This window comes from Lissotriton vulgaris, chromosome 9 (genome assembly GCF_964263255.1).
Source record: "Lissotriton vulgaris chromosome 9, aLisVul1.2, whole genome shotgun sequence".
NCBI lineage: Eukaryota > Metazoa > Chordata > Amphibia > Caudata > Salamandridae > Lissotriton > Lissotriton vulgaris.
This window is the reverse complement of record NC_141697.1, coordinates 99,890,190-99,914,238: the sequence shown is the minus strand read 5'-3', so window position 1 is coordinate 99,914,238 and position 24,049 is coordinate 99,890,190. Positions and strand designations below refer to the sequence as shown.

The 24,049-nt window shown below is 52.0% G+C and overlaps 1 protein-coding gene across 1 annotated transcript in view; it reads right to left on the bottom strand.

Annotated features, from left to right (window-relative positions):
* The window catches only part of AQR (aquarius intron-binding spliceosomal factor), a 451,150-nt gene that overhangs the window by 389,649 nt on the left and 37,452 nt on the right, over positions 1-24,049 (bottom strand). The window contains exon 5 of the mRNA XM_086937130.1: positions 852-972. Within this exon, the coding sequence (XP_086793256.1) occupies positions 852-972 (121 nt within the window). The remainder of the gene's footprint in view (positions 1-851; positions 973-24,049) is intronic.

Below are 24,049 nucleotides of genomic sequence, written 5' to 3'. Positions count from 1 at the left end.
GAGCAGCGCTGCAGCACTACCGGAGGGGAGGTCAATACAATAATTCTAATAAGACACGGACAATGCCCCCACTGAGCCTCGGTACTGTCAGGGAATCGAGCTCCGGACCATGAGGCTCCACTCTGCTCCGCTGCTACTTCCCTTCCGCCTGTTTGCCTTCCGCCTGTACCGCCTGTACGTCGCAAACACGATCACGTCCTGACTGAGGCTCGCATTCCCCTAATATCGGCCGCAGATGTACACGTCATCGCGTCGCATCTCGCGACACACTCATACATGGGGCGCGACACAGTAACGTGTCGCGCCACACAGTTTGGAAAGCTGTGCTTTAGGGCATGTATGTGTGCCACATGTGCACACGAGCACATTTCAGGGGTGCAACAGGGTGTCCCTTTTTGAACCCTTGCATCCTTGAAATTGCATGCGCAATTTGCGAGTACCTATTGGGTACTCGCAAATTGCACATGCATTTCCGATTCATTTCTATAGGCCTCTTGGCCCATAGAAATGAATGGGAAGCCATTTTTTATTTGCGACTTGCAATTTGTGGGTCGCAAATAAGGAATACGTGGGAATTGCAAAATATTAGCAGATTCCTACATTCATTGCATTTTGCGGGTCTATAATAGCGAATCAGTAAAATTAGTTATTATAGACTCGCAAAATGTAATGTTGATACATCTGGCCCACAATCTTTAAATATGCCAGATCCTGTGCAGACTTGCGTCTCATATCTGTGGCAAGTTACAATGTTTAAACATATTCTGATCCAAATTAAGGTCACTGCTCTAAAACCACCAGTAGGGACAGTACAGAAAGCGCTGTTGGCTGGTTGTGTTACAGTGCATTACCTCCCATGCAGGGACATTCTCACGGAATTTCTCATTCACCATGCAGCAAATCGACATTAAATAGGCTTTGCTGGACACCTCAGGAGAGTAGTTCAGCCACAAGAAATTCTCCAGGTACTGGCTGCAACAAAAAAGAAAATAAATCATTCCTTAGTCCGATCCTTTGCTTTATCACACAACACTTAATGTTATATACAGCTAAAATTATTTGTGACCTTGTGACTGCCACTTAAATTAGTCTGAAGGGCAAATCGACGTCAACCAACTAGAACATAGTTAATCAACCATTAGTTTATTTCGGTGGTACACCCCTATAAAAAGAAGCAGTGCAATACAATAAATAAATTACAATGAATAAAATATCTAAATACAGATTGAAAACATGATATAAATACATAATGCAGAAGGGCAAATTCTCTAAAAATGTCATAACATCATTAAAAAGCCTAAAAAGACCAACTATGGAATTTCATTTCTTTACCCCGAAAGGCAATAACCACAAATGTAGTCCCTCATTAATCAAGTAACAATTCATTAAACCATTGCACTACTCAGTGGTAAGGAGTAGTGTCTTACCTGTAACTCCAGTTCTGTAGTAGGGGTATCTCTGTTATAGTTATAATCTAGTGAATAGTCCCGCCCATGTGCGGGGACCCCGGAGCAATCAAAAATAATCTCTTAAGCTGTCTTTTTTGTGCAGTCCTGCATAGACACTTAAGAGAGAATTTAAAGACAGATAATGCAGCCAAGGCAACACTGTCCAGTACTTCAACTAGATATTCCACCAATTTTAACATCAGCACAGCCTGCCAAGTTTCTTACACAGAAAAAACTTCCCTTTTTACCAAGAAAGCCTCTGGAATGATAGAGAGGAAGGGCTGGACAGACAAGCCCCATAGGCTGCCATTATGTGGCTCAAAAAGGGATACTGTGCCTTTAAAGAAACTTTCTAGAACTCTCAGTATCCCAGAATGCACAGCAGGTCCCCTCCACTTTCAGTTCTTTTTGGAGGCGGATACAGCTAGACCTGTAGCATTCAGTACATAAACATCTTTCTCCACTGGGGAGGAGGGCGGGCGCTTATGACTATAACAGAGATACCCCTACTACAGAACTGGAGTTACAGGTAAGAAACTACTCCTTCTGTAGTAGGGGATCTCTGTGTATAGTCATAAACTAGTGAATAGAATGGGGGCGTGGCTAAGCGCGCCATGAGGTTGGACGTCTTTGGGTAGAGCTCCGGCGTGAGCTTCCCTTCCCCGGGTCATTTATCCGCATTTACTGACCACAGCCGACCATAGACTAGGCAGTCAATGCACGGACCTATGCGCTACCACTCTGCCGAGTTTTGTGCAACCGGAGGACTCCTGGCCGCACTGAAGCCTCGAGAGGGGATACAGCCGCGCGCCTGAAGGCTGAGCCGGCGGAAAGATTCACGCAAAGCCGGGGACTGAGGAGGTGAGCTAGGCCGAAAGGCGGGGCCTGGTGTGTGGAATGGAGGTAACGGTTTCGAGACGCGGAACCCAGACGCGGCGACTTCCACCGGAGTTTACGTCCGCACAGGCGTGGGCCTCACTGCCTAGCTGCCACCCGACCTGCGGACCCACGGTGACCGACTAGCGGGAACATCGGAAAGAGGGGCCCACCCGGTGTCACAAGCGAACAACACAACACTGACGCTGGCGGCAATACGAAGAGGGTGCCGGAAGCAGCACTCACGGAGACCAGGAGTCGTGCCTGAAGAGTGAGAAGACCACTGGGCACCCCATACGGTAGGATAGAGCTGGGGCAGAGTCCGGGGGCGATCCGGAGACCGAGCCTTAGAATACATTGAACCTTCAGTGCTGCTAGTCCACGACCCCGATGCGGCCAGGCCTTGGCTGGGGTACAAGCCGGAGCAGAGCTCTGCGAGCAGTGGAAGAACAGAGCTGCTGACAGGTGCGCATTTAAATGGGGCAGGAAGAGGAACAGTGGGAGTGGACGCATGATGAAGCATCTGCTGGAAATGCGTCGCACAGGGGCAGAGTGCTGAGGTACTTGGCCGATTACCAGACATCCACGGCTGGAGTACGTGGCCTGGACCGGGGTGACCCGCCTGGCAGCCTCTGGGCACAATAGACTTGCCCTTCCTCACTGGCTACTAATTGGCTGCCATTGAATAGTTTAGGGGAGACGAGGCCCCTGGCCTGGGTGCAATATATCCCCCAGTACACTCCCTGTACACAGGTGCCTTTTTCACTACGCTTCCCTGGGTCTCCACTGGAGCTGCACGGACTGTTGAACGCTGTTGCTGCGAACACAGGTCACACGCCTTGGAGCTGCTCATGTCTGGGGGTACCAGGGCACGGACTGGCTCCGAAGGAGTGCAACTACGGGGTAAGATGGATAAACTTACAAAAAACGCGGAGGCAGACCAAATGGCGACCAAACTCTGTACCATGCTGGCGGCCATGGAGAGATTGGAGGAGTCAGTCCAACGTACCCGCACATCACTGGAGACCAAGATTGATGGCGTCGCGGGCTGACCACAGGAAGCTAGCAGAACGGACCACGGCCCTGGAGGGCACTGAATCGGAGCTTGAACCCAGAGTCGCCCAGTCTGATAAACAGATGAGAGACCTCTTCAACAGAGTTGAATTTCTAGAGGATCGTGCGGAGGATGGAGAAGGACGGGCGCGATGAATTAACGTGCAGATAGTGGGTGTACCGGAACGATGGGAAGGGAGAGATCCCACGACACACATGGAGGACTGGTTGAGAAATCTATTGCCTGAGGGAACACTGTCACCTCACTTCGTGGTGGAACGGGCGCACCGTGTGCCGAGGAGACCACTCCCAACGGGATCTAACCCTAGACCGCTCCTCCTTCGCATCTTAAAGTATCGGAACCGGGACTTCATCTTACGGGAAACACGCAAGCTTCAGGACATTCAGTTTGACAATGCCAAAATAATGTTTTTTCCTGATTATACAGTCCAGGTGCAGCGACAAAGGCATTCCTTCCTTGCAGTGAAGCAGCGCTTACGTCAACTTGAACTCAAATATTCCTTCTTATTCCCCGCCAAGCTGCGAGTGTGGAGGCACTCGAATGACGATCCTCATGAGGATTGGTTGGGGGGCCTTGGCGGGGAGGAGGATGGGAATCACTTGAAATGCCACAATGGTAACGATAAAGCTCTGTACAAGGAATGTACGAGGCATGCACACACCTGCACGAAGATACCAGATTTATTCCTATCTAAAACGTCACCATGTCCATATCGCACTCCTACAGGAGACCCACCTAAATGAGGTGGAGACAAGCACGTTGCGCCGTAGATGGCGAGGGCAGCTCTATGCCACAAGTTACTCGTCCTATGCGGGAGGGGCACTGATATGGGCGAGGCCGGGGACCCCTCTTGAAGTGGCGCACTCCCACATAGATATGGGGGGCAGGTTTGTAATAGTGAAGGGCAGGCTGGATGGGCGCCCTGTGGTTCTGACATCGATCTATGCCCCTAATACGGACCAATATGGTTTCTTTACACAACTCTCTACTGTCCTGTCCCCTTGGCATGGGATCCCCTGGATCTTGGGAGGTGATTATAATTGTATCCTGGATGCCACGCTAGATTGTTCCTTTCCCCCCTGCCGGGCGCACCTATATTAGGAGCCATGAAAGCTTTTAAGACCTGGGCCTTGAAGTGAGATTTGCATGATGCTTGGCGACGTCGTAATCCTAATATCAAGACGTACTCCTACTACTCGGGCGCACATGACTTGCATGTGAGCTTAGATAGGTATAGGCTGTCCAGCGACCTACTCCCCCATATAACAGATACCTATTACATGGGCCGTACACACTCCGATCACAACCCACACGTGCTGGAGATCACATGGACGCAGCCACACCCACCTATACCCACCTGGAGATTACAACCAGATCTGCTCCTCGACGCCCCCTTTTGCGATTCTCTATTTGCGCAAATAGCACACTATTTTGAGGAGAATACAGAGACGGCATCCACCCCCTTATAGAATGGCACGCCTTCAAGGTCGTGGTCAGGGGACACTGCCTAGGTACACAAGTTAACCTACGGAGGCTATTGACAGAGATCTGACGCGGATGGAGGAGGAACTCATTCAGAAAGAACGGGAGGCGAGGGAGGGTGGTGAGGAGTGTGTGTTGGAGGCTCACGCGGACCATGGGCGGTTACTGGAACGGCTGCGTTGCCTTAACTATGCGGCCCACTCTGCACGAACACACCACTTGGGTGATAAAACTGGCAAGCTGTTGACCTGGCTGATTAGCCGCGAAGAACGAATGGCACTTGTGACGGCGATACATACCAGTCAAGATGAAGTGGGGTACACGCAGGGTGAGATACACGCGGCCTTTGTTGCCCACTATCATACGCTGTATCGATCTCGTCTGCAAGCTCCCCTTCTTGATATTACTAATTATCTTGCGGACATACCACTACCGACACTGAGCGATGCCCATCGCAGAGACTTGGAGGCGCCAATTGCACCCGAGGAGCTACGCGCGGTCATATCTGCGCTCTCCAATGGCAAGTCCCCAGGTCCGGACGGATTGCCGGCGGAGTTCTTTGAAGCCTATTCTGATCTACTGATACGGATGTATACGGCAGCTATAGACGATTCCACCCTCCGCCCCCCCACCCCCGCGCTCAACGAGGCCAACCTTATCTCCCTCCTAAAACCTGGCAGAGATGGTATGCGACTAGGCTCATATCGGCCACTAGCTCTCTTAAATACGGACTATAAAATATTGGCTTCTACTTTGGCACAGAGGCTGGCTCCCCTAGTGCCCACACTGGTGCACAATGACCAGAATGGCTTTGTGCCCGAGCGGAGCACTTCACATAATATACTCCGGTTATTTAGGGTGCAGGAATATGCTGTACGACAATGGCCCCGGTCCGGATGCTTAGTACTTGATCTGGAGAAAGCTTTTGACTCCGTGGAGTGGCCTTATCATGGGGCAGTATTGCGGAAATATGACCTTGGGGATGATTATGTAGACATGGTCAACTTGCTGTACCAGAAACCCACAGTGCAAGTTTGCACCGGTAAGCTGCTGTCCGATACCATCAGGGTCCGGAGGGGTACCAGGCAGGGTTGTCCCCTGTCCCCAATGCTCTTCTCATTAGCGATAGAACCGCTCGCAGAACTGTTGAGAGAGCAGGGTGCGAATGGGGATCCCCTTAATGGATGGAATTCATGCGGTCTCCTTGTATGCAGATGATTTACTTCTGTATGTCAGGGACCTGACCTGTTTACCGCAGACACTATCGGATACTTTCCGCACCTTCGAAGCCCTCTCGGGGCTCAGGGTTAACTGGAACAAGTCTGGAGTGTATTCCTTTAGCCCAGACATGCAGGAATGCGATGTGCACATTGATAGAGTGCGGTTAACCTGGTACCCTACCACGTTTCGATACCTTGGAGTCCATGTTTACAGATCCCACATGGATATACTGGAGGGCAATCTTGTCAGAGCTATTTCCTCCTTACAAGCACAAATGACGTTTTGGAAGACGCTCCCCCTCAATGTGCCAAGTCGAGTAACTCTGACGAAAATGATAGTCTTACCGAGACTATTGTATTATTACTCTAATATACCGGTGTATGTCCCGAACCGCATCTTTCGGGAACTAGCGACCATGGTCAGAACTCTCATTTGGAACACCGGAAGACCTTGAGTAGCATTGACGAAGCTTTATGCACCCGTGGCTACTGGGGCACTCGCAGTCTCTAACCAAGAACTCTATTACCTCGGCACAGCTGCAATAGGTGACTGGGTGGTTGAGTGGGAAGAACTTAAATGCGTCGGACACCACAATTCTGACTCGTTCGCAGATCTGTACGCGGTTTCAACCCTGACCAAGACGTCCTGTCTGACACGAATACACTTGGCTGTAGCCCGCAAATGCTACGTACGTGGCCTGAGACTCACCCGAGGTACCTATGCCCCGGCCCTCCCATTGTTGGGCACTCCCAGAGATGATAGGGGTGGTGACGGTGACTGCACTGGAAAGGTGGACACCAGCCGGTGTGGACACGCTAGCAGATCTGTACACAGATGGTGCTCTGCTCCCGTTTGACAGGCTGGCTGCGGACACTGACTTTCCTGTAGGGCCATTTCTGCTTCACGCATCCCTAATACGCACGTTCACGAAGGCCTGGGGCGATATTACAGAGGAATTACAGACGCATTTGCTGGTGCAATATTTGCATGTTATGGGGAATGGCTCCCATGTGATCCATTGGTTAGGGCAGGCACTGTTGTCGCACACGCTAAACATCCTCCAGCCACTGAGAGACAAGTGGGCAACAGACAGGGGGAGGGAGTGGACGGATAAGGAATGGAGAATAATCCTAGGAGGACCCACTAATACCCCGCGTAACTCACGCTTCAAGATTATCCAATTTTATATATTGCATCGGGCATATTTGTCTCCGGACAAACGTAATCAGTACTTTGCAATTGATAACTCTGCGTGCCCAAGGTGTTTTCTGGTGGGTGAGAGTCTCTTACATATGCTCTGGACCTGCCCCCGGATACTGACGTATTGACACACCATGACGACACTGTTGACTAAAGGGGTTGGCGCAGACCTACCGCACACGTGGGAGGCGTGTCTGCTGGGCTTATATAAAAGAACGAAGCACAACAAAGTCCCTACTAGATTTTGGGATCTGGGCCTTATCACAGCCAAGAGACTTCTCAACAAGCACTGGAAAAGTAGGGACCCGCCACTGGTCAAACATTGGCGTGCCTCCTTCGATAACTGGGCGAGAGCGGAAAGCACCACCCTACACAGGGAGGGGACTGCGGGGCTGATAACATTCCCAATAGCACAACTTTGGGACGACACTTTAAAGTCATTCCACCGGACATGTCTTGATCAGGGATTCACCTAGATACTCTCCTTTCCAGACCCGGCTTGGATAATGAACGGGAGGGAGGGCGGTGCAAGTATACGAAAGGATTCAGCAATTGACTACACATAGTGTGCCACATCCGTGTTGCATGACGCCACTATCACACTACGAGCGGTTAACCCCAACCCCTCCCCAGCACGGGGGTCCCGGACCTCAAGATCTGTGTTCCGGTTCAGATTCAATACCTACCCCCGCTCTCACACCAACACTCCCTCATTTGAAATCAGCAATATACACCCATAGACACAAATGAACGGATTGCTTGCTTGCTCACCCACCTTTGTTTTATTTCTTTGGATTATCTTTTCTTTATTCTTTCCTCATTCATTGGTCGTTTTTCCTTCTCCTTTCCTTTCTATCAGCCTCCTTTTTATTTTGCATATATATGCATATTTTCCCTCCCCACGGTTGTTCAAGTTTGTGGTGTCCCGACGATTTTATTAGCGGGCACATTGGTTAAAATGTTTGGAATACACCCTGTTGAACGTACTTCTTTTGTCCTTTGATTGGTTTGCAATACCTATTTCCCAATTCACGGGATCACCTTGGACGACACGTCTCCTATACATGACTAGATGAGGGCTGGAATATCACACACATACGAGGCTATGACATAGAGTGACACACCCATGTACCACAAGCCACACTTATGGTAGGTCCAGACGACAGCTTACTCTCTGGGGCCTCATTAGGCACACAACCACCATGCCTGACAGGGTATTGTACTGGGAAGAGTATCATTATTCCAATTACTAGATATTTTCTTCCTACCCGACGAGGACCACCTGCTCTATGGTGATGGGAACAACTACCAGTTACAAAATACTATTTGGAACTGTTGTTTTATTTCTTCTACTTTTATCCTTTTACCCTGACAGTTGTGATATGAGAACAATGCCCTGTATTATATTACTAATATTAATAGTCAATAAAAGATATTCAAACAAAAAAAATAAACTAGTGAATAGAATGGCAAGCCCATCCCCACACCAAATCGGCGGTGGAGAAGAAGAAACAACACAACACCACTACTGTGCGAACAGATTTCGCAGCGAAGCCTGACCAACCTGAGAATCGGACTTGGCATCAGAGTCCAGACAGTAATGCTTAGCAAAGGTATGGACGGACTTCCAAGTGGCAGCCCTGCAGATTTCTGCAATGAGAACATTACAGAGCAAAGCTGTTGTGTACGCTTTGTACCTGGTGGTATGAGCCTTAGGCTTAGGTCTTCAAACGTTTTTAGGTTAAGACCCCCAGCTGAATTTATTTAGATGTCGGGCCCCCCCCACCACTTGACAAAAAATTCTGGAACCTGGTATTCTACATAAAATCGACCGTATCCGCAATTCCCAGTCCATATCTGGCTAATAATGTTAAACACAGTAAGAGTGTTTAGTAAACTGCAGGTTTGCGAGTTTGTGCGGTGAAATGACAGAGGCTTACTACACAGTCCAAAACTACATTTTTCAAGATAAAATGTGTGCAAATTGTTACGGGATCTCCACTTAATTCTTGCAAAGCCTCCTCAAAGAAACTTCTGTGGTCAATAAAATAAGTACCATTCAAAGACTATGCTCTCCTTTGAGAATCACTGTCCAACTGCGCATGCAGCAAAGTGCGCAGTGCACGGTACTGCGCGCTGTCTCGTGTGCACGAGCAGCGCAATAAAGCCATCCTTCATCTGTGCATGCACAGCGCAGAAGAGGCACCCCCGCGTCCTTTCTGCATATGCAGGGCTGGCGAACGACGCACAACAGTGTTCATGTGCAGCGCTGTACAGCGAGCCGCACCATGCATGAGAGGCGCACTGGAGCTACCTTTCCTTTGTACATGTGCAGCACAGCACTCGTCCTCTGTGCACGCACAAGTTGCAAGGCAGCAGTCGCCCCGTCCACTGTGCATGCAAAGGGCAGGAGAGCCGCCCCCGTCCTCTATGCAGCCCATGTCCACTCATGAAGTCCCAGATCCTGGGGGTGTCGGGCACCTGCTTCGGCCTCCTTGGGATGCTGCGGAGGTTTCTTCCCCTTTTGTCCGAGGAGCACAGGAAGCTGACTGTGCAGGCCCTGATAGGCTCTAGGCTAGATTATTCAAACGTTCTGTACCTGGGCCTGCCAGAGTATTTGCTACAGCGGCTCCAAGTTGTGCCGAATGCTGCGGCGAGAGCTATTTTTGGCTTGAATAGACGTGCCAGTGCAGCGGGCTTGCTGCAGACTTTGCATTGGCTTCCAATCCGCAAACGGATCGCCTTTAAGGCTTTGACCCTGGCCTATAAGGCCCTTCATGCGGTGGGAGCAAAGTACCTCCAAAAGAGACTTGCCTTTTACCATCTGGCTCGTTCTCGGAGGTCGGAATCCCGGTTTTGGCGGCTGTCCCACGAGTGAAGAGAGCTCGCCTGGGAGGTCGCTCCTTTGGACTACTGGCGCCACAGTTGTGGAACTCTCTGCCGCTCACACTCCGGGGAGCCACCAGCCTACTTGCTGTAGGAGAGTAGGGTCTGCTATCCTATGGTCACCCCAATTTTTGCTTTTTGCTTCACTGGTTTTCGACTTACTGAGGCTGTGGGCCTGCTAATCAGACCCCCAGCCTGCTGTTCTCTCTCTAAATTTATAATACATGTGCTATAGGTACATACCACAATTGGAAATGGACTCCTTGTCAGCCCCTGTACCATGCACTATAGGTGCCCAGGGCATAGGTGCCACCAAGGCCTACCAGGGGCTGAAGCATAGCTTTTGCCACCCCTGGCTGGTTCTTAAATTGACACAACTGGCTGATCACTCAGCTGGGGCAAGTGGGTGTAATCACCCCTTGCTTAGATATAGTATACCTATATCTAAACCTATATCTGGACACATATATAGCCTGTAAGCCACTCCTATGGAAGGCCTCATCAATCCTGGAGGCAGAGTGCGTGGTTTTATGTGAGATGGTGCTCTGGCATGAGCTGAGCCTGTCTGCAGCTGTCGGGAACAACTCCCTAAGCTGATCCGGGATAATGCAATACCATATACTCTTAAGCGCCTTATAATCCTCGCGGTTATATAGCAACTTTGGTTTGGCTTTATCAAAACATGTCGTGTAAGGTGTCATACGAATTGGAATACTACCCCCTCGCCAGTTCTGGCGACGGGGGTAGCATTCCACCCTTCTAGAGGGAGAAGACATGTTACTTTACTGAAACGCGGTTGATTTAAAATGAGCCTCAGATCCACAAAATGGATGCCCCTGCTACAGACACGGGTCTGACCTCCTGCTGCTGACCGAAACCCGGCAGAGGAGGCCTGGACAAAGAGTTTCCTGTCACAGGGCGGTGTCAAACCACCCCAGACAGGAGATAGTGGATTGGAGTAGGGAGGTTTCAAAGAAACCAGACACTGCCTGGGGAGCACAAGGCTGCCCCTTGCAGGATCCGGCCAAACCGGTTCTGGGGCCTCCCAGCCCCTGTCCCAGCGCGGCCAGGATCAAAGGAGAGGGGTGTAACCACCCCCTTCCTGGGTCCCACCCATAGGAGGGGACCTAGCAGGATGTCCAACCCCCGAGATTCGAATAAGAGGGGGAGCAGTCCCAACGGACCTCAGATCATCCTGAAGAAACATAAGAAAGGAAATCTGGACCCTTCGACTTTCTACACGACGTGAGAAGACTGAAGAATCTCCCTTGTGGCCAAGGAGTGACCACCCTGTGCAAACAGGCACCATCCAGCCCTCGACCCTTGCTTTGTTGCAGTTCCCGCCGGAACTCGAGCGACAGAGATCGACGAGATCAAGCTTGCCTGCCTTCTACCTGCCCGATCCACAGTCCCTGCAGAGCTGAGACCCGTGGAGGCGACCGGAAGCGTGGGGCACGCCATCTTGAAAAGGCCACGAGACGCTGACCGTGCGGCCCCCGAGTGACCCTCGAAGCTGTACACCGGGGTTTGAGAAGCCCCAGCCCCGAGCTCCACTTGCACCAAAGCTCCCCCCTCCACACTCGACGAGTGCGGCGTGGGGCCCTTCTGCTTGTGTGCGCTCGACGCGTTGGCCCGGTCACTTGCCAGCTGGCTTGTGGCCCCTGTGCCGACGAAACTTAAAATACGACTTGCTTTTCTGGTTGCTCCAGATCTGCACCAGCTCCTGTGAAAAGGAGCACCCACTCTGACCCTCCTGGTTCGAGTGATAAGCAATCTCCCGGTTCCGCGTGGATTGCTTTTGCCAAGTGCTGTTTGCTGCAATCTTGAAGCCGACGGTGCTGACGGCGAGAGCCTACGTGGGACAGATCGTGACCTGCTCCTGGACGTCGCAGATGCCCCAGAGCCCACGTGACAGCGGAGAGAAGCCTATCGACAACCGCCTGATTGCGCCCGACATTGCCTGGTTCCGTCCTGGTTCCACCCTGGTCACTGCTGAGTGACCCAGACTCTGTCCCCTCTGCTTTCAGGTACTTTTCTACTTCGATCCACCCTTGGATCGCACCGGACACTTCTGCTTCACAGCGCCTGCAGCTGCAACAGCTTCAAGCACCAAGAACCTGCGTGACAGAACCCGACGCCACTTCGACCCTGTGCACCCACGGCCTGTGGGTGAGGTAACTTTGCAACGCCGGTGTCTATACACTGGTACACACCTCTAGGGTCTGTGTCTAAAGTTTTGTGTTCCTAGGTTCAGCGGAAGTATCTTTTAATTCACTTTAACTGACTTTTACGCACCATTGACAGTGCATTGGTGCGCGCCGCACTTTCCGTGCTGCACCCGTCTCCTGTGGGCTACTCCCGACTTCTTCATTGCTTGTCCTGACTGCTCCCAGCGAATCTCTAGGCCCTAGGCCTAACCATTGTTCGATAAGTGTTACTTATACCACTTTTTTAATATATGGTCTGAGTGGCCACCCGCCCTCATCCATAAACGTGCAACTTTATATGTGTAACAGTGCTTTTGGTTTAACGCTTGTGCCCCTTTCCTCATAAAGAGTACTGGGGAGTAATTTAGAAATAAATACATATATTTTTATAATATATACTTGTGTGGTGTCCTTTCATTTGATTACAGGATTGTATGTGGTAAAACAGCTCGCTTAACACGACCTCTTAAGTTAAGCCTTTAAGGCTGCTTAGTCCATGCTACCACTAGGATAGCTTGTCTACAAGGTTGACTTACAACCTGACATCTTTGGGGTTTGTTTGGACTGATACCCAGTGGTTCCAGAATTGGAAACACTACATATCAGGCCAACTTCTCACATTGGTGTGCAGCGGTGCGGATTTGAGCTTGCTGTTTGTTTTACCATTGCAATCTTTATCAAATTGAAAGATCACATCAAGTACCTCTAGGTACATATAAATCAAAAGCTTAGCATATTAAGTTCTACTGAACTTAGTAGTTGTAGATTAAAGGGATTAGCACACCCTGACTACAACTCACTAGCAAGGTACAGTAGGAAACCACTTAGTGTAGGTAAGTGCACCACTTACACCTCACTAGCAGTCATGTCTGATACAGAAAGAGCCTCAGGCTCTGCTCCTGTAATAGTTGATCCTATAGGGACAACATCCAGATATGACAACCTTAGCCACAAAGACCTGAGTGCCTTGTGCACAGCCAGGGGGCTAAAAAAGGGCAGAGGCCCTACCATTCCTTCCCTAGTAGCTCTCCTAGAAAAGGATGACCTAGACAAGGTGAGTCAGACTCCCTTAGAAACAGAGGAAGGGATAAACTCCCCTGAGAATGAGGATCTTCAAGATGATGTAGTGGAGGAAGAAGAAGAAGAAGGCTCTGATTTAGATGAGCCTGAAGATCAGGATCAGGGGGGAAACCAGGTACAGGTTGCCAGGCTTAACCAGGCCAACTTGGACCTACATGGGAATGGAGAGGGCCAGCACCACTCCAGATCTCATAACCAAATTCTCCCAGGTAATAGGAGGGTTCCAGAATTGGAAACACTACATATCAGGCCAACTTCTCACACTTGCTTTTAGAAAAGGTCTCAAAACCTGGTTGTTTACCCAGTCGGCCGCCTTGCTGTTGTGTGTCCTCTCTGCTTTTGGTCTTTTTCTTCTTTTAACTGTGTTATGTTATTGTGCTGTAGCCCTCCTTACTCAAAGCGCCGGGACACTCTTTTTGAGTAGCCGCGCGCTATACAAAAGTAAATATAACATAACACTCGTATAGGAGCCCAGCTCGGAAATCCTGCGCCAGGCAAGGGCTCCAGGAAGCGCCAGCCTGGCGCTGCCCTCTGAAAGAGCCCACTTCAGGGCTCGTGCACTGTCCTCCAGCCTCAGAGTCGATCTCTGTCACCTTGCACCAGGGAAGGACCTCTATGAGCGTCAGCCTGGAGATGGCCTCCATGCGTCGAACTCCATGGCTGGCGACTCTCCTCTACCAGGGAAGGGCTCCTAAGAGCCAGCCTGCAGACATCCTCTCAAATAGGCACTTCCAGGCTGAACTCAGTCCTCACACTACGGAGCACAGCTCTGTCCCCATGCACCAGGAGCGCCGTCTGGAGTTACACTTCTGGGCAGGTCCACTCATTGCATGAGGGAAGGATTCCCGAGAGCGTTTAACTCGAAAAAGCACTCTGGGCCTGAGCAGTGCTCTGTCTCAGAGCCCAGCTCTCTCTCTCTGCACCAAGGGCTTCCAAGAACACGAAAACCGAGACATCCCCTGTGAGAGGTCTTATGCGTGACATCCCCCAACACAGACCGCTTTCCAGCAGGGAAAGGGCTTTGAGACCTGTATCCGCGGGGGCTGGAAGAATGTGGTGCATTACAGATGCTCTGAGTCCAGCTGTGCCTCCTTGCACCAGGGCACCGTGGATTTCATCTGTGACATGCCCTGCCCTCCGGAGACAGACGGGGAATGGTCGTCTGAGAAACACTGGGGGCGCGAGCAGAGTGTCTCACTGTGCAGATCATAGAAGATCTGCAGCGACGAGCAGAGCCTTAAAAAAAACTCCATGTGGAATGGAATGCAAATATATGTATCTAGACTTCGGGCTTCAGAAACGGAGTAACAAAGGGAGCTGCATACAGAGCAAGTTCCAATCAGGTGGCAGTCGGCCTCTCCGCCGTGGGAAACAATGAAAGGTGAAATGTTATGGTGGAGTGCGTACCCCCCCTGAGATGGCGTCACGCACCCCCGGGTGGCGCGCCCCACAGTTTGAATAACTCTGCCCTAAGGTCTTATTAGCCTTTTGGTGACACAATTGTATACAGGACACAATACACCTCGAGATGGACTGTTTAGAGGTAGCAAGACCAGTTCTGACTGACCCATAATTGATAAACAATTGGTCTGACCTACGAATATCTTTGGTTTTATCCAGATAGAATTTTAACACCCTCCTGACATCCAGGTAATGAAGAGATCTCTCCGCTGGAGTGGAAGGATTCTGAAAAAACGTAGACAACGTTATAGTCTGGTTAACATGGAAATCAGAAATAAACTTAGGTAGAAATTTAGGGGGAGTACGCTTCACAACCTTAGCAGAATGAAATACAGTATACGGTTCTTGGCAACACAACGCCTGATTTTCACTCACCCTGCGGGCCGATGTAATGGCCACGAGGAACTCCGCCTTCCAGGACAGGTGCTGAGGCGAAGCCTTATGAATAGGTTTAAAAGGTTCGTTCATCAGTCTGGACAGCAACACATTCAATTCCTATTAAGGCGAAGGAAGACGAACAGGAGGAAACACTGTCTTCAAGCCTTCCAAAAAATCCTTTATCACTGGAATCTGGAAAAAGGAAGTCTATGAAGGGCATTTCCTGTAGGCAGTCAGAGCAGCTAGATGAATCTTAATGGACTGAAAGTTAAGGCCAGACTGCGCCAAATGCAAAAGGTATAGAAGGATGACATCTTCCTTACATGTCGTCGGATCATAGCTCTTGGACTTGCACCAGATACAGAATCTCTTCCACTTGTAAGCATAAGAAGTCCTAGTGGAAGGTCTCTTGGCTTCCTTCAGTATGTCCATACAATCTGCAGGGAGATTCAAATGGCCATATTGCACTATCTCAGGTGTACCATCTGACCCCCGAACTTCATGAGAAGGTCCGGCCTGCACGGCAGCCGTATATGAGGAAGAAGAGACCGGTGAAGCAGGTCCGTGAACCACCACTGTCTGGGCCATTCCGGGGCAATAAGGATCATCCGTGCCCTGGACTGGGGCAGCTTGATGAGCACCGCCAGAATCAGGGGAATGGGTGGAAAAGCGTACAGAAAGCTGTTCGACCAGTTGATCCATAGCGCATTCCCCATCGTCCCTTGCTGGTAGTACCTGGACGCGAAGTCTCGGCATTTGCTGTTTTCGGCGGTGGCGAACAGATCCACGTCTGGAGTGCCCCACCTGGCGAAAACGTCTCAGAGTACTTCGTCGTTCATGACACATTCGTGGTTTTCCTGAATCAGTATGCTCAGTGCGTCCGCCTGAACATTCTGCACACCTGGTAGATGGGTAGCCGTTATCGTCAGTCCTTTGGCTAGAAGCCATTGCCAGATCGCCTACGCCTCCTGTGACAGAGTGCGTGATCTCGAGCCCCCCTGCTTGTTGAGGTAATACATCGTGGTCGTATTGTCCGTCTGTACAAGCAGAGAGTTGGTCTGAAAGGACGGATGAAAGGCCTTCAACACCAAGTGAACAGCTCTGAGTTCCAGGAAATTGATATGATAGGTGGACTCCGTCAGGGACCACGTTCCTTGTATCTGTAACTCTCCGGAATGCGCTCCCCAGCCGTGGAGAGAAGCATCCGTCACAATAGTCTGAGTGGGAATGTCCTTGTGGAAGGGAACCCCCTTGAGGAGATTCTCCGCTGAACACCACCATTTTAGAGATTGTAGAGCATGCAGAGACAGCCGTATCTTGTCATTCCAGTTCCCTCGCCTCTGGTCCCACTGATCCTCCAGACACTCCTGCAGCGGTCTCATGTGCAGCTGTGCCTGTGGCGTGAGGAAGATACAAGAGGCCCTTGCCCCAGTAGAGAAGAAACCGTCCTCACTGTTGTAGATGGAGCGGTCATAAGAGCCTGAGCCTTCCGAAGGAGTGATAAACGTCTTACCTCTGAAGGAGACACGCTTGCTGACAGTGTATTGATGGAGGCTCCCAAGTACTGTAGGCATTGGACCGGAGTCGGGACAGACTTGGACATGTTGATGTGCAACCCCAGCTTGTTCAAGAGAACGGACGTCTTCTGGAAGTGCGCTTGAGCTTCCGAGAAGGAGGATGCCTTGATCAACCAATCATCCGTGGTACGGGTAGACAAACACCTTGTTCTTTCTCAGGTGTGCCGCTACCACTGCCGTGCATTTGGAAAAGGTCCAGGGCGCAGACTTGAGCCCGAACGGTAATACTGTGTATTGATAGTGTTTGGCGCCGACTTGGAATCGCAAGAACCTCCGGTGTTTCTGTGTAATGGGCACATGGAAGTATGCATCCTGTAGGTCTATTGCGCACAGCCAGTCTCCCCTTTGCAGTTGAGGGTAAATCTGGTGCAAAGACAGCATGCAAAATTTTTCCCTGCGAATCCATTTGTTTGCCTGTCGCAAGTCCAGAATGGGCCTGAACTCGTTCTTGTCTTTCTTGCATACCAGAAAGAACCTGGAGTACAGACCTCTTCCCCTTTGAGACAGAGGGATGTCTTCTATCGCCCTTTTTCTTAACAGGGTATCGGCCTCCGCTTGGAGCTCGTGCCGCTGAAACTGCGAGCAAACCGGTGGATTTGCTGGAGGCGGACTGATGAACCGAAGACTGTATCCATTGCGGAGGAGTGTGGCTCACCGATTAGAGCGGCAGACCCTGATGCAGAGGTCTGGCCCGGGACCAGGGTTCAATTCCCGACGCGGCAGGGTCCTGAGCCCAAAAATGTCCACGGACTCGATAATTCTAGGCTCGGTGCCTACCCTAATCATGGGGTCCCACGCTGCAACTCTGGGCAACAGCTTGCTTAATCTCCACTACGGCGGCCCACCCGCTGCGGGATGCCTGGCTTTCACCTTGGGGATGCCCAGTAGGGGTTATCTCACAGGGAAAAAGCCAGGACGGGTTCCCAAGGCAAGCGCCTTGATGCCTTTGGGTGATACGTGCGCTATATAAGTCGCAATACATTTACATTGCAAACAATATTCAGCACCCACTTGTCCTGAGTAATTTCTCTCCACTTTTCCAGGTAGTATTGGACGCTTCCCCCCACCGGAGTGGGTAACAGATGACGGGGAAGTAACAGCTCAGGGCCTAGACCCGGCCGGGCCTTTAGTCGCGGTGGCCGATTGTTGTCCACCTCAGCCCTTCTGGCGTTTCTGGAAGGGCCTCCTCTGGAACTGCTGCTGTTGTTGCGGTCCTGTTTGCTGGCCCCGCCCTCTTCCCTGCGCCCCGTACCGTCTCTGGAACGGGCGGTAGGTCTTTTTCTGGTCCTTGGGCTTCTCCAACCCGACAGCCGTCAGGATTTCAGCATCAGCTTTCATCCGGGCCATCTCATCGTCGTGCTTACCAAAGAGGGTCTCGCCCGAAAATGGTAAGTTGTCCACCCTCTGTTGAGCCTCCGGCTTCAATGACGTAAGTCTCAGCCAGGCATGACGTCTCTGGTTAACCCCATGGCAATACCCGTGGGCTGCTATGAGTGAAGAATTCGCTGCTGCGCTGATCAGTTGGTTAGAGACCAGCAGCCCCTCATTCAATATTTCCATGAAATCCTCTTTCTTCTCCTTGGGAAGGAGGTCAGCGAACTGTTGGAGGGACTCCCAGAGCGCTCAATCGTACCTCCACAACAATGCCGAGGCACTTGCGGCCTTCATAGAGGTGGCGGCCGTCCCGCAGACCTTCCTGCCTGCCGAGCCCATCCAGCGGCTCTCCTTGTCTGGAGGCACTGTAGATGACGGGGTGGTGGCATGTTGTTTTCGTGCCTCCGTCACTATCACTGAATCCAATGCAGGATCCACCCTCAGAAATGCCGGGTCCGAGTCAGGAGCCCTGTATTTCTTTTGTAGCCTGGAGGGGGCTGATTTGGTAGTCGCCGGAGTGAGGAACAGTTCCATGGCGGGCTACACCAATCCCGGCATTAACGGTAACAGAGGCCGAGAATTGCTTTTTGTGAAGCGTCTCAAAGATGACGGAGGTCGGTAGGGAGGGGCTTCGCGGGCAACCAAGATGGCCGCGTAAGCTCGGAGCTCCGAAGACCCTCCGATCCTCCGTATTCATCCTGTCAACTATCCTGTCCCACGGCGGTGGGAATCAGTTGCGGTGTTGATGGTGATGCGGCGCCCGTTTTCAGATTGAAGATCCGAGCTTCCTGCACCGAGTTACGCTGTCGGGAGGCCTGGTGACGACGACGCCATAGCTGCCTGGCATTGTTGGGGCGGTGACGGAGCCCCTGTGCGGTGGCATTCTGAGTGGGACTAACTGCTTTGCGAGGCCCGGCGGCCCTGCCGATCTCCCTGAGGCTTGCTGTTCCCTAGGGACGGCGGAGGGACTTGTTGACTTCGATCAGGTGGAGGTGGTGTTATTGGCTTGCCCCCTCTCAGATCGTACGATCCCCGTCGCCCAACATGGCGGGCAGAGGAGATCCAGACAAAGGGAAGCCTCCGAGAGTCAGCAGGAAACCCCTCCACTCGCAGTCCACCATCCCTGAACGATTTTCTCACTCTAGAGGTTCACCAGGTGCATCGGGCCATGCCAAGGACCCGCAGCGGGACGTGTCCCCGGAAGATTCCGAACCCACCCTCCGGGACGTGATGGGAGCCATTGCTGGCGTGAAGGCCGAGATGCACAGCCAACATGAAGCGCTGTCCAGCAAGGTTGATACCCTCAAGATCGAGCTCAATCTCATCAGGGCCGACCTCGGGAAGACGAACGACAGGGTCAAGTCACTCGACATCAAGACGTCGAGTCTGACTACTGATATGTCGGACGTGCAGACCGAGGTTCGGGACTTGAAGGCCGCTAATTCGATGCTTGCGCGCCGGCTTGATGATTTTGAGGGACGGGCACGGCGCCAGAACGTCCGCATTACAGGTGTGCCGGAGGGAGCGGAGGAGGACGCCGCAGATTTGTTTGTGGAGGAACTGGTGGTGAAGCACTTGGCGCCCGGAGGCCTGAGTAAATTCTTTTCGGTCGAGAGAGCTCATAGACTACCTGGTGGCCAACCGAAGTCAGGTGCGACCCCGCGCCCCATCATTGCCAGACTGTTCAATTACAGGGACCGGGACGCAATCCTACAAGCGTCGAGAAGTGGCGGTCCGCTGTGGTTTCAGAATGCTGATGTGAATTTCTTCCCCGACTTCACTCAGGCTGTACAGAAACGCTGGCAAAGTTTTATAGGAGTGAAACGAAGACTGAGGGAGATGGGGATGAGGTACTCCATGCTCTACCCAGCAAAACTGCGAATAGAACATGGTGATCGGACGCTGTTCTTTGATTTGCCAGATGCTGCGGGGGACTGGTTGGACACTTTGCCTCAGCGTCGGACTACTCCGGAGGATCTGTCGGAAGGGGCGTCGGGCGGCCCAGGTTCCCAGGAATAAACTTTAACATGTTGGTCTTCTTTCTGCGAGGGGCTCTGCGGATGGCATCGTTCATTGACTCTTGTTTCTTTTTTATTTTTCCTGTTTTTTCAACTTGGAGGGTAACGGGGGGTGATAGGATGTCTCCTTTCTCCTCTGGGGGCTTTTTGTGGGTTAGTTTATACGGGGCAACAGGCACACTGCTAGTTGGGGGGGCTTTTAGTCTAATGCAGGGGTGCAGGGTGGGGGGCAGTTGGGTTGTGTGTTCTTCTTTTGTTCTTCCTTTCTTACTTTTCTCATGGCGAGGCTACTACTGTCTTGAGTACACCGTATCGGTGGCTGCTTTCTGGGGGGGATGGCTGGGACGGGGCATCTTTGATGATGGGGGGTAAGATTTTGAATGTACTTAGTTGGAACGTGAATGGGTTGGGGGATCGTGGTGTTGTATTACAAATGTTTAAACGTTGTGTTCCCAATGTTATCCTCCTGCAAGAAACTCATCTCGTAGGCAATACTTGTAGGGCTCTGAATAGAAAGGGGTTCAAAATGGTGGCCCATTCCGGGTTCTCCTCGGGATCCCGAGGGGTGGGGATAATGGTGCGCATGTCTCTTCCCCTGGAGGTGGAGTCCACAGTGGTTGACGATAGGGGCCGCTATGTTGCCGTGGTGAGCAGATGGGAGGGACGCACCCTGGTTTTTGTTTCTGTTTATGTCCCCCCAGGGTTGCAAGCGACTACCTTCCAGGATCTTGGAGGCGCCATTTTGGGCCTCCCGGAGGGGCTGTTGATACTGGGCGGGGATTTTAACTCTGTGGTTTCGGGCACTTTGGATCGTTTTCCGTCCAGGGATCTACGCAGCGCACAAGCATGGCTCCCTGACTTCATGAGCACCATTGGCCTTATTGATTGTTGGCGACTTTTACATCCCGCCCAACGACAGTACACTTTCCATTCGGGGGCTCACGGTAGTCTTTCTCGAATTGATTACATTTTGACACCCGCGGTTCAGGCACAGACCGTCTCTGGGGCTCGCCTCATGGCCAGGGGTATATCGGATCACTCTCCAGTTTGGGTGTCCTTTGACTTTGGCATCGCGTCGGCGACCAGGGTGGCGCCGGTCAATCCCTGGTATTTCCGCAACCCCAAGACTCGAGACCTCCTTGCTAAAGCTATCGATCTGTACTTCATGGAGAATACAGGTACGGTAACGTCGGCCCTTTCCCTCTGGGAGGCCTTTAAGACTGTCCTTAGAGGAGAGGCTTTCTCCTTGATAGCTGAGGTGCGCAGACGAAGGGATGAAGACATGGTACGGTTGGAGTTGGATATTGCAGAACTGAACGCCCAGTTGGCGCTGGGACCGACACCCGAACTGTTACATGCTCTCTCGCTGAAGCAGTTGGAATATAGAGCCACTGCCACTGACGCTGCCAAGGCGATGGGCAGGGAACAGCAAGGGAGGATTTATGACGCCGGTGACAAGGCGGGTAAACTACTTGCCTGGCTGGACAAGAAGGAGCTGGCTTCCCGTGTGGTGCCTGAGATCCTAGGTGACGATGGTCTGGTTGTTACCGATCCCACTGCTATTGCCGCGGCGTTTGCCGACTACTTTGAGACGGTTTATACGTCAGTCTCCGCTCTGACTGAATCGGACTCGGCCTTCTTCTTAGAGGGGATTGAGCTCCCTTGCCTGCCTGATGCTGAGCGCGATGACATGGACCGGGGCATCACGGTTGACGAGGTGGCATTAGCGATACGGTCATTGCGCTCCGGGAAAGCTCCTGGTCCCAATGGTCTCCCGGTGGGGCTGTATAAAATCAAAGCAGACACTATCGCCGCGCCCCTGAGGAATATGTTCTTGGAAGCCCGAGACGCTGGTGAACTTCCAATGGATCAACGCCTGGCTACCATTGTGGTCATCCATAAGGAGGCGAAGCCTAGAGACCTTTGTAGGTCGTATCGCCCTATTTCTTTGCTGAATGCCGAGCCCAAAATCCTGGCTAAGTTGCTGGCCAATCGGCTCGTGGGCGTGATCGCGGACTTGGTCCACCCAGACCAGTCCGGTTTCATACCTCACCGTAACACTGCCCTTCACCTTAGGAGACTACATGCCGTCATGGCGCGGGCGCAGATGCTCTGCGAGCCAACAGTCCTGGCTTCGCTGGACGCGACGATGGCGTTTGACTCGCTTGAATGGAACTACCTCTGGGCGGTGCTGTCTAAGTTTGGGTTCGGCCCTGACTTCATCAGTTGGGTTCGACTTCTCTATTCCTCCCCGATGGCCAACATAACGGTCAATGGCCGCATGTCAGCTTCCTTTGCCTTGCGCAGGGGTACCAGACAGGGCTGCCCGTTATCACCGCTCTTCTTTGCCCTTGCGCTGGAGCCACTTGCTGCTTGGATCCGCACTCACCCTGATATTAATGGGATCAAGTGGTCACCGGGGTTTGAAGATCGTGTCTCGCTGTACGCGGACGACATTCTTCTCTACCTCACCTCCCCCTGTCGGTCTTTGATTGTGGTATTTGATGTGCTGGGTACCTTTGGTGGCTACTCGGGCCTAGTTATTAACTGGTCCAAGTCCTACCTCTACGTGCTCCGCGGGGACACTCCATGTCTCCCTAGGGGCTGTGCGATACAGGTCTCGCAACAGGGCTTCAAGTACCTGGGCATCTATATTTCAACGGATGCCAGGGCACGGTACGCGAACAACTTGCTCCCTCCTCTGGCACGCCTTCGGCGGGACGTGGAGGGTTGGAAAAGATTGCCGCTGTCCTTGTTGGGCCGAGCGGCGTTGTTCAAAATGACGTCCCTGCCGAGATTTTTGTATGCGCTTCAAAACACGCAGGACCCAGTACCATCTAAATACTTTAGAGATATCGAGGGCTTGCAGCATACCCTCCTGTGGGACGGAAGGCCGCGCATTGCCGTAGTCAAACTGACCATTCCGTGGTATGACGGCGGTATTGCCCTGCCCGACGTGCGCCGGTACTACTGGGCTTCTCAACTGGCGGCTATCAATCATGGCTTCTACGGACCGGTGGCTAATCCGGGGTATGCCATGGATCGATGGCTCATGAACGACGGGATGTACTACAGAGCGCTGTATTTTAGATCTCTGGACCGGAAATTGACTGGTCCCACCAGGACCGCGGTGCACTTGTGGAGGGCGGTTACGAAAACTCTGGGGTGGAAGGGTAGGCTCACCATGGCTACTCCCCTTTACGACTCTGCCTTGCTGGGGAACTTGTGGCACTCAAAAGGATTTGATCGGTGGGACCTCATCGGTATTTCCAAAGTGGCGGATGTGATGGCCAGGGGAGAAATCAAATTGTTTGCTGCTCTACAGGCGGAATTTCAACTGGGGGCCACGGAGTACTTCCGATACGCGCAGTTGAGGCATGCCCTTACGTCCTCCTTGCCTGTGGGTGCAACAGTCCCTGAGTCATCCCCGCTGGAGGACAGGGTGCTGGACGGCCATATGCCGGACAGCGCCATCTCCCTGACCTACAAAAAACGTATCAATGCTCGGACGGACCTGCTGGTGAAAGTACGAGACCTTTGGATGAATGATGGGATTGAGATGGAGGACGAGGACTGGCAGTCTGCGGTTTCCTCCCCTAAGGAAGTAGCTATTTCGGCCAGACTGCGCTTGGTTCAGCAGAAAGTACTCCACAGGGTGTATGTCACTGGCCCCAGGTTGATTCGTATGGGGCTTTCCCAGGACGGCCTTTGCAGAAGGGGATGTGGTGCGCTGGCCACTTTCATGCATACCTTTTGGGAGTGCCAA